Raw genomic sequence first — 11561 nt, 5'->3', positions numbered from 1 at the left:
CCAACTTACCCTTCTCTCTCTTTGTAACATAGCCACTTACAGGTGCAGCCCCTGCCCTGAGGCGGGGATCGCCCTCGCCCTCCTTGGGAGGGCGGCGGGGACCAGACTGAGGGGAAACGCGGCTGAGGAGGCGCCTCGGGGGCGGCGCCATTTTGTCTCCCCCCGCCCCGACCGCCATAACGGCCACAGCCAACGGCGACGGCCATGCGCAGAGCGGCGCCGGGGCCGTCTCCGTGAGGGGCCGCCGCCGGTCCGGCCGTGAGGGGCCGCGGCCGTGAGGGGCCGCCGGGTGCCGCCATGGTGCGGCTGCACGTTAAGCGCGGCGACGAGAGCCAGTTCCTGCTGGAGGCGGCCTGCGGCGCCCGCCTGGCCGAGCTGGCGCCCCTCGTCGCCCGCATCTACAACGGGAGGCTGAAGGTGCAGCGGCTGTGCTCAGGTACCGGCCGCTATCCCGCCTTCCTGCCGCTGTGAGAGAGAGCGGCGGCTGTCGGCTGCGGGTCGGGGGCCGCAGGGCAGGGCAGGGCAGGGCAGGGCGGAGGGTGAGGGAGCTGCAGCTAGGAGGCGGCGGTCACCAGTGGCTACCCCGCTGGGTAAACACCTTGGCCTGCTGCGAGCTGGCGTCTCTAGATCGGGCAGAAACGATTGCAGAGACTTGTGTTTGTTTCTTGGTTCACACCGGGAGACAGTCAGACCCCATGGTTCTGGTCCAGTACCAAAGACAGAGGCGGCTTATTTTCCCAAGTGTGAAGAGATTTACTGCTGTGTAACAGTAAAACGTTTTCCCCTTCTGAAAGAAGTTGCTTTCCCAAAAGTATTTGGAAAAAGGAATATGCAGTCAGCTAAGGCTGACTCGTGAAATACCTGTAAGAAAAAGTTCACAGCCAGCAAGTAGAGAATCACAGAATCATTAAGGTTGGAAAAGACCTTCAAGATCATCTGGTATCATCTAGGTTTGCATACCTAGCCTTGTTTCACTTGTTACTGTTTCATGTATATGTGAAGAACGTGAATTTTAATGTAATTACTGTGTGTGTATACATATTTATAATATATATCTATATTTAACACGTATTTATATATATACAATGTATTTATATAAATATATACGTATTATTATTTTCGTATACTTAGTTCTTTAAAAACTGAAGCCTAGCAGTAAGGTTTTCTGCATGTACATAATCCAAAAGGGTGTTTCTAAATGCTGTGTTCTCAGTAACACACATTTCTAACCTTGTGCTCTAAATGCTTTAAAGAGATGGAGGAGCTGGCAGAGCATGGTGTTTACTTGCCGCTTAATATGCAAGGACTGACGGAAGAGCAAATTGAAGAACTGAAGTTAAAGGATGAGTGGGCAGAAAAGTGCATACCAAGTGGTGGGAGTGTCTTCAAGAAGGATGAAATTGGACGAAGAAATGGACATGGTAAATAGAGCCCAGATGTTTGCTTCTTTCCCTGTAAGCATAAATAATCTGTGATATCATGAAGAACATGAAAACCATGATTCTGAGCTTAATTTTTACCTCACTGTCCTGGAAGAAGAGAAAACTAAGTCAATACTTAGTATGCATTTGATATCAGGCAGCCTGTTAGCCATCTAATGTTTCTTTGCTAATTACAATGATCATCCTATGAACAGACTATATTAAAGGCAGTTGTAGATTTGTTATGTAAGTAGCTATTTAGAGCCTTTTTTCACAATAAATCAGCTACACGATCAGTTACTTACATAAATCCTGGATTAGGACCTAGTGTAACGTTGATTTAAAAGCCTAAATGGTGTTGTATCTCTTTGGCACAGGTGCTATTTACTTCCAAGCATTACAGTTGCAAAGTTAAACTCCCAAAATAAGCAAGTAGTTGCCAGAACGGAGAGTAACTATTTTGTTTCAATTTATTCTCCCCGTTTGTAAATGCATACTTGTGTATTGTTTTTCTCCAGAGTCTCCAAGGTGCTTTGAGTTAATAGGTTAGGTTGTTCTTCTAGTATCTCTCAGTTCTCGTATTCACTGCGACTCAGGCTTACTGAACTCACTCATCTCTTTTTCTTTCTGCAAATTGTGCTGTTGCCTTCGCACCTGGTACAAGCATCGAGCACTGCTCTCTTGCCACCTCAGGGCCAGGGGCACGAGGGCTGGCTGTGACCATCTTCGAGCTGGCTGCTTTATTGTTACCCCGACGCCACAACAGCCCCTGCCAGGCCGGCAGCCCTTTAGATGCTGATTACAGGCAGTTCAGTTACGGAGGAATCTTGGAATAATTTAGCCTTAACGTGGCATACACAAGCAGCTTATTCTAAATGTTTTGTTTTGGGGAAAATAATTCTTCTAATGCAACACACTGTCCAATCAAGCTTAAGCTCGTGCTGAGCTTCATTAAGAGCTTACAATATACCTAAATGTTTTCCCTCCTGCCTGTGTTCTCACAAGTGGTCAAGTCTCTCTTGCACACCTTGGGGCATTTTGCTTCAGAGTTTGGCATGGTTGTGAGCAGTGTCAGGCCTTATACTAAAAATTTACAAGCAAATCTAGCATAAGGGTAGTACCGCTCTTACTTGTAGTCATAGTTGGGCATTTATGTGTTAGCAGGTAGACAGCTTTTTTATATCAACAAAGCTATAATACTGAACAGTGTGCAAATGTGGGCCAAATTAGATACAACTAAATGATGCATTTATACTCAGCTGGAAATGAGTATGATTTAATTGTGTTTTGCTTTGAGGAGAGGGGTTTTATAACAGTTAAAATACGTAATTATGGTATGAAACATACATTGTATTTGCAAAACTGCATTTACTATTAGGATGAAGTTTTAATTAGAAAAAAAAAATCAGAAAACTCCAAGCTGTTGTTCCCGATTAAAGCACATCTGCTTGTAGAGCCCACAACAGTTATAGGTACAGCATGGGAAAGAGTCATGCTTTAGGTTGGGGTGAGTATGAGATTATGGCTGTTGGTTTTTACTCAGTATTTTTGTCTCAAGTGAAGTTTCCTGTACCAGCCAAATGTCGTTATGGAAATGTAAGTTTGACTCTCCCGTGAGAGATGCTGGTTTGTTTTTCAAGTTACTAAGAAGTGTGACAATGACCTATCTACGTGGTAAATAGACTACAATTTAGTAGTGTATATATATATATCTTGCTTTGTGCTTTAACAATGTCTCATTTGCTTACAGTAGAAAATAACTAGGGCAGGTCCTTTTCTTGTTGTGGGTTGTTGGTGGTGGTGGTGGTGGTTGGTTGCGTTTCTTGTTTTGCTCTTGTTTAGTTTGGTTGTATATGGTAAATATAAATTATTAAGTACGTATCTCTTATTTTTAGCTCCAAATGAAAAAATGCAGCAAGTAATAAAAAAGACAATAGAGGAAGCCAAGGCATTAATCTCTAAGGTAAGTTTTCTGAAGTAGGGTGAACTGTCTTAATAGGTGCTGTGTTGTTGCACGGCTTAATTAAAAATGGGCCTTTTTCAGTGCAAGGGCTAACGATTTTTGAATAATATCCTGCGGTGATGTGAATAATCTGACAGAAACGGACATTTCTGTTAATGATTTTCCTAATGGCTTTTGGCAAGCTGGTTCAACAAGTTAAGGAATCAGATATTAAACACCAAGTGAATGCTGGCAGCCTGGACCACATGAATGATTAAATTGCATTTAATTTTATCCACATGCTCTTAATTTGCTATTGATGCATTCTTTAGGTGGATGCTTGTCATGTTTTCTGGTGAAAAATTAACTTCATTCTGTGATGTTTCTGGAATAAAATACCTTTTGCTCATTAACGTAGTCATTTGGCTCTACATATAATTAATTGAAAAATATGTTTTAATCTCTTAGATTAGGCCCTGGTTTTACAAGTACTTGGATGCAAGCTAGGTCTCAATGAGTTTGTGTGCGTAAAGATAAGCGAGAGGGTATGCCCCGATGGGACTACAGACTCAGTTATTCACCTTCCCTTTACCAAATACTGAGATATTCTGTATAGTGTCTGAGCTTTCATATGACTTTGAAGCACTAATTAAATCATATTTATTATCAGATTGTTTTTTGTGAATGTTTGCAGGCCATTTTCTTCTCCCCACCCCCATAATCTGGGAATTAGCAGGTGTGGCACTTGAAAACAGCTTTAAACCAGTTACACATATAGATAAAGTTAATAATTCTTTAACGTTGCCTGTGCACTTAAATTGGCCTTCTTGACAGTCCCGCTGCTGATAATGGTGTCATATCAGTCACCTGGAGTGAGCAGCTCAGTGTTCCCAACGGCCTCGTGGATCTGTTGGAGGCAAGCAGAGGAGCTACTGTGTTGCTTGACAGTGCCTCTAGTGTGCTGAGTTGCAGCAAACCTGTCCTGAATTTAGGGAGGGTTTCAGCCAAACTGTTTCAAGTCATAACAAAATCCATACGAAATGAGAGATGTTTAAGTTAAAGCCTTTGCTTTACTTTAAAGATTTCCTCTGGGTGGACACTTTCTCTTGGATTACAACTGATCAACTCTATTTTCAAATGTCTAGGAAACCAATAATATTTGGCTTTACGTCTTGAGAGGGAAAAAAAATCTGCAGATCTCATCTCCGCTCTGCAGTTCTTCCTGGGTGGAACTTCCAACTATCTACCTTGTCATCATTTACAATAAGAAATTGCAAAATTACTGCACTGAATACTTTCTTACTCCAGGAATTACTGTCATTCACTGGTGAATTAAGTTAAAAGATAGTTTGTGAAGTATTTTGGCAGGTTCATCACTTCATAGTGATGAAAATAAATATGTTTGTATATTCAAAAAACAAAAAAGGAGAAAAAGTTAATAATCTGAGGCTGAGAAACCAATTGTACTTGCCAGTTAACTAGTTTAATAATATCCACAAGGAGGCAGCATTCTCTTACTCTATTTTTTTAATAAACCTGGAACATTTAAATCCTTAAGCAAAAAATTCAGTTCTTCTCTTCCAGATGCATCTTATTTTGTTTTCTGTTTGTTTTTCCCTCTGTCTGTTGCAGTTGGGTTTGGAATGATCTCAGGTATTTGATCTTACAGATCTCTGCCTGAACCATGCCAAACTTTACTCCTTTGCTCCTGTGCTCTGTTTTTTACTCAAGCCTCAGGTTTTAGACCCTTTCTCTAGCCCACACTTTAATTCTACTGTTTTAATCTTGTTTGTGAATCACAAGTGCTTAGCCTTCACATCGAGTTTCTGCAGTGATATGTATTATCTGAATGCCTATATTCCACAGACGTTTGTTACTAAATGCCTCCTGCACAGTTCAGTGGATGTTTGAGATCTCTTATTTTTTGCCATTGTAAGCAAGGTAAGCAGAGAGGGTGCTAGTGATGCGCATGGAAATCAATACTCCAATGAGAAAACTTGCACTCCTCTTATTTTTGATGGTTAGGTTTGCTCAAATATCCCAGCAATGAACCTTTAAAGTGACTACAAAACAAAGTATTTTTCATGCACGCACACATATGTATATGTAAAATCTCCATATATATATATATATATATATATGTAGCTATTTTACAGTTCTCTATAGAATGTAACTTATTAATGATCCCTGCCTGTATTTCAGAAACAAGTTCAGGCCAACGTGTGTGTTAATATGGAGATGGTGAAAGATGCACTGGACCAGCTCCGAGGGGCTGTGATGATTGTATATCCAATGGGATTGCCTCCACATGATCCAGTGAGGATGGAGCTGGAAGATAAAGAAGACTTGGCGGGGACTCACGTATGCAGTAATGTTTTTGTATTATATGTAGTGTCTGGGCTAAATTTGTGCTGGTTTCCACTTTATCAGTGAAGGTTGCTTGTTTTCATGTACCTGAGATATTTTGTTTAATATTTTTGTCTGACACTTTACAAAAAGCACACCAATAGCTTACCTAGAAATAAAATGAATGAAGTATATTTAAAATGTTACGTACAAAGCTGAGTTCAGGTAAGTGTGAGACCCAATTTAAATAGCTTGTGGTCAGTATTGAGAATTTAATGCCCAAAGTGTTGCTGTTAGATCAAAACCGAATGGAATATAGACCAAGATGCTGCACATTACTGTGAAGAGAGCAGTGAAACAGGTGTGTAGTGTAAAATCAGCTGAATTGCACTTAATTCCAAAAAGATTTTCCGGGGGAAAGAAAATAATTCATTTTTGACAAAAAAAAAAAGGCAAAAAAAATAAAAACAGCACCCCAGTAAATTCTCCCACATGCTCTTCACCTTGTTTGTTTATTTGTCACAGGCTGGACTTGAAGTTATAGAAGAATCTGAAGCACAATTATGGTGGGCAGGAAAAGAGTTGAAAGAAACCAAGTTGCTTTCTGACTATGTAGGCAAAAATGAGAAAACAACCATCATTGTAAAGATACAGAAAGTAAGTGTCACGGGAAGATTTTTTACATGTTGTTTATCCTTGGCAGTCTAATTCTTTGTCGAAGATAAATGGTATTAGGCATATAAAATGGATTAGATTAGGTCCAGTTTAAGTGTCTTAAAACTACTCAATCTATTTTGAGCTTTTAGTTTATTTTATCCTAAGTACTTCTTAGTATTTAGCTGATAGGCAAAGGAATTACTGTAGTTGCTATTACCTGCTTTATAAGAATACACCAAAGAGCTACTTAAAACTAGATTAAACGTAACCTGAAAAGCTGAAAATCACACACACAAAACCAACTCGCTCTCAGTTCCATCTCTGTGTGGAGCACTGGACAGACCCATTCATTCAGTACACACAGTTATATGTGGTGTGGATGCCCCTCATCGCCTTCGAAGTCTTTCTTTGAAAGAGGGTTTCTGCAACTCGGTAACTTCCTGACTCTGGGGGCCCTCAGTTTCTTGATGGCAGGTCTTCAAACTGCCTCAGTTGCCTTGGGAATGTGGACTTGTGTCTCTTTTGAGGACGCAGGTTGTGAAAGAGCCCAAATTTGAGCTCTCCTGAAGTCTTCAATTTCAACTTGCTGAGTGCTAGAAGGAAAGACAAGCTGTTGTGCCTGCACCACCCAGCTGTGCTGTCAGCTGCAGCTCACCTAAAGCTCGCGGCTGAACTTCTTAAAAGAAATGAGACTTTCCAGTCAGGTGTGGCGAAGCACATGAGGCTTGTGAACATAGCTCTGCTCTGGAGCAGTGAGCAAAAAAGAGGCAAAGGTCTCCTGCTGCTCCGCAGTTTATAGTAAAAGCCCGTGGTTAAGTGTGTACTGGCATCTGTTGCACTGTTCTTACAGTGTGAGAATTAAGTACCGAGTTATTGGGGCTGGTCGTTATTTTCTGGACAAAGTGACCAACTACCTGTGCAGTTCTGTTCGCCTCAGGTGAGAAGGCCATACTTCAGGGAAGAACGTTTGTGCTTTCAGTGCACTTTCAGAACTTTGTCAGAGCATGCTTAGCCTGTTTGTGTGTGTATAGCACCACATTCAGAGGATGCATTTGTGAATGTCAAATGCCTCGGAGAGGGTACTAATCCATAGGTCAGAATTATTCTGGTGCTGCTTTTCACTTCCCTGGCAGTCAGAGCTTCTCTGCCTTGAAAAGCAAAATGGCTATGGCAGATCTTATCGTCTGCAGGTGTCTGTAATAGAACTCTTCGAAGATAAGTGACTTACATGTTTGTAATTTAGAAGCCCAGAACTGCTTTCTCTTTTCTGTCAGGGTGGCTGAAAAATGGTGTGACAACTCAACAGCCATTGAAGGACAGGCTCCTGGGAAAGTTGTCTTACTGTTTAATTAGTTGCTGGACCTCTTCAGAGAATGCAAAGTAGTACGGTGGTTTTCTTATCTGACAGTGGATGCCCGCATTCTTGGGTTGGAGAGCTAATTTAAACCATGCCAGACCCTTTTTGTTCCAGAAAGGATTCGCCATCTCCATTTAAACTCTTCTGTTTGCTATTGTTGCCGATAGCTGTCATCAGCTATTTTCTGCTGCGTGCATCACTTCTTCCATGAGGACAGTTGCCTGGAAAAAAATATTTGTAGTAACAAGTAGAATTTATTTTATTTGTAGTGTTTTGTAAGTATCTTCCTTCCCTGCTTTACCAAGTCATAAGCCATCTTGAGTCTGTGTTAGCAGGGAAACTAAAGGTGGATGGGCCCCTCCTGAGACATTTGGAATGGCCTGAAAGCTGAGAGATTTCTCATGTTTTTTAGGGCAGAAGTTTAAGTAAAACAGAGTCAGTAACCTTGTTTGCAGCTTCCATTGATGTTCATAAAATTGACAGTGTGATTAAGATGCCAAGATGAAAGAATAAGTCTCACCTGAACGCAGCAGGAGTTCCTTAATGTTTATTTTCCGGCCCTGAGGACCTTGTTGAACATGAGAAATCTTACTGTCTGAAGAAAGATTCTGCTATCTTTGCATAGCAGTTTCTCCTGTTCTTTTTTGTATCACAAATGCCATTGTGAACTAAATTTGTGGTTTCCCTTTCAGAAAGGACAAGGAGCTCCAGGGCGTGAACCTCTGATTAGTCATGAAGAGCAAAAACAGATGATGCTGTATTACTACAAAAAGCAGGAGGAGCTTAAGGTAGCGGTGTCTTTTAGCTCTACGTGAGCTACGCTGCAGTAGACACCGAGCGCGGGTTGCATTCACTGCTGCTGCCTTCACCTCTCCGTTCTCTTCACAGAAACTAGAAGAGGACGACGACGACTCATTTCTAAATGCTGAGTGGGCAGACAGCCATGCTTTGAAAAGGCAATTCCATGGTGTAAAAGACATCAAGTGGGGGCCAAGATGAAGCTCTACAAACACCTTTTTGCCTCTTTCTGCTGTTTGGTTGATACGCTTGTTTGCTAAGAGGGGTGTTGCGTGTTAGATTCTTCTGAGAAAAGCTGAAGTTGTCTCTTCCATAGCAGATGCCTCTTTCAGCCTTAGGTTTTCGATAAATGTTTACATTTCTATGCAACGGTAGCAGCACTTGTCTCTGCAAAGATTGGAATCAATCCTGTTCGTGTTGATTGTTCTATTAGAAACTTGTAATTTGAATATTGAAATATTAACCTATTTCAGAGAGAATATATCTAATAAATGTGTACTTGGATTTTGTTTTGAGTGCTCTTTATAATTCTTGATTCCTGCACTTCTTTTAGCTCGTACAGTCTGTATAAGTTAATTTTTTATAAAAATAAATAAAATTTCCCAGGCTAATCCAGTAAAAGTTCAGTGATCTCTATATGCCTGTTTGCATTTTGACATAGCTGATCTTAAGCTTATTTTTAAAGGAATTGACCTCTTAAAAATTATTTAAGGAAGTTATTTTTTTTTGTATAAACACCAATAACATTGAAAATGAAGCATTCTAGAAAGATTTTCATCTTTTATTTTTCTTTGGCATTGGAAGGCACTCGACTGAGCTCACTCAGTGTAACAAGCTGTTAGTTGTCATGCTATCAGACAGAGACTGACAGAAATCTGTTTACTGAAATAAGCATCACTTGCAAATGGATTGGATACAATAAAAACAAGCTTGATAGGGTAAGATCTTTACCACAGAAATAACTTTAAGATTATGACTTTAGAAGTATTTTGTTTATAACATCAACATTTTAAAATGAAAAATGAAATTTATTGGAGAGTGTTTCAGTTCTGGGTTCAGGACTAACAAAGGAAATACAGTAGACTTGAATGTTGTGTTTGTGTTTGAAGGGAGGATTTTGAGTTGGGATTCTGTGCTACTAATGGAAAATTAAATCTCTAGAATTATCCAGGTGAATAAGAAGTCTCTAAAAAAACATTGCTCAAGTTTTATGTGTGTAGGCTTCTGTGTGCTCAGAGGAGATGCTTTTCTACAGAGGTGGGTATGTCTCCTTGTCAGTTGCGCAGTGCAGAGCCGGGCTGTGAAAATTCTGCATGAGGATCGACTTGGTCTTTTAAAGGGAGGTGAACTCATACTTCGCTGTGGTCACTCACAGCCAGCAACTAGAACGATGTCTGCATTCACACCCCAAAGCAGTTCTCCTTTTCCATTCTGCAGTGCCGAAAGGCAAGCCAATGAAGGAAGCAAGTTGGTAGTGTAGTTTGCAGCACGCTCCAGGTAACAAGTTGCCCCTGCACATTGCTCTCCACCTCAGCCAAACGAGATCATGTTCACAAACTACCCCAGTCTCAAGAACAGGCAGTTGCTCATTGGCACATAATTTACATTAAATTTTAATGTGAAACATCTTTATGCAGGTGCCACGTTTTGGTAGTGTAGTGCTAGGGTGACTCAGCAGCTCTAACAATCTGGTTATTTGCTGTCTGAACTTACACCTGCATTTGACATTTTTCACTGGTAGATTTTATTTATATATATATATATTTTTTAAGTCTTATTCATGCCCTAATCCTCTTGTCACAAGGGCTTAGTCATAGGTACACTGGAAAACACAAATGTCTGAGATATTAACTAGAAACTTCCAGCTGTGCCAAACCTGCCAGGGCAACAAGATGGAAATAAATTCTGTGGTCGCTGTCTGTCCAGTAAAAATGCCTGCATGTGGCTCTCCAGACTTTCAAATCTCAGTGCTGCTGGCTTGTTTGTCTCTCTGCTTGTTTGAGTCATTGTAGAACAACAAAGAGAAGGTGTGTTGCTAACTGTTTTTCCATTACTGCAAAGCAATCGTAATTTTCTTTACGTATTGGTATGGTTGAAGAGAGATTGATCAAGCTAAATTGAAGCGCTTAGTTGAACTTGTAGCTGGAAGATTGAATATAGAAAAGATAAATAATGTCACTTAATAAACTTGATTTTTTTTTTCTTCAATCTGATTATTTTAAGAAAGTTGCTGTCTGGTGGTTTTTCTTGAGTATCAGTTTTGCAGTAACATGTTTTCAAGAAAAAAGTCAGTATGTCAATATTTTATCTTTGCGTATTAAAGCTACTTGGAATTCATTTCCATGTGGCAAGGAAATAGAGCAGGTTTTAAAAGAATCCCTGTTTCTACCGCTTCCTCAGATGAAAATCAGAGTCCTGTGCAATTCTTTGGAGGCGTTTAACTACTCACACAGCTCAAGGCTTTCTTCCTAATGTGCTCCTTTGCTGTTATCAAATTGTCGAGTGAAGAAAACCTGGAAATACTTCATTTATTAATATCATAGGCATTGCAACCCACAGTGGTATGATGAGTGTTCTTGATCCATAGCTAGGATTGGCAGCACTCAGTGACGTCATTATAAAATTATGAAAATGATTGATTTATTACAAAAGTTGGTAGGCACCTAGCTCCAACTCCTGATCACTCCTACTGGTTGCAGGAGGTCCTGGTGGCCGGTGGGACCACTGTGACTTCTAAGGGAGCTTACACATACACAAACCCTCTCCCTCTTCTCCCCTCTCTCCTGCAATGCTCTCCTTCGTGGGTTTCACGCAGAGCTGTGTGAATGTTGTCCGAGGAAAGCAGGTTTTGCCTTGAAAGTGATTATTTTGTTTGGGCAGTTTTTTATATATGCTTAAAATAAATGGCTATTTATAGGCTAATGACTCCGAGTTGTTGCAAATATAAAAAGTAGCCCTTTTTATAACTTTTTAAAGCAAGTTGGTTAGTGGCCTGGCACACGTTGCATCCAGTAGAGAGTTACAGTCTGGAGGCTCCCAG

At 40.7% G+C, this 11561-nt stretch overlaps 1 protein-coding gene across 1 annotated transcript; it reads left to right on the top strand.

The window, feature by feature from the left end:
• The first annotated feature begins 51 nt into the window (after window positions 1-51).
• On the top strand, window positions 52-9030 carry CFAP298 (cilia and flagella associated protein 298). Its single transcript, XM_040577083.1, has 7 exons — window positions 52-436; window positions 1254-1421; window positions 3317-3384; window positions 5566-5724; window positions 6235-6366; window positions 8416-8511; window positions 8612-9030. The coding sequence occupies exons 1-7, from the start codon at window positions 298-300 to the stop codon at window positions 8720-8722; spliced, it is 873 nt and encodes a 290-aa protein (XP_040433017.1). The 5' UTR covers window positions 52-297; the 3' UTR covers window positions 8723-9030.
• Window positions 9031-11561: the final 2531 nt, after the last annotated feature.

The sequence above is a fragment of the Cygnus olor genome, chromosome 1, assembly GCF_009769625.2.
Source record: "Cygnus olor isolate bCygOlo1 chromosome 1, bCygOlo1.pri.v2, whole genome shotgun sequence".
Lineage (NCBI taxonomy): Eukaryota > Metazoa > Chordata > Aves > Anseriformes > Anatidae > Cygnus > Cygnus olor.
Note: the sequence above shows the minus strand (reverse complement) of the source record. Positions and strands in the feature narration are given on the sequence as shown.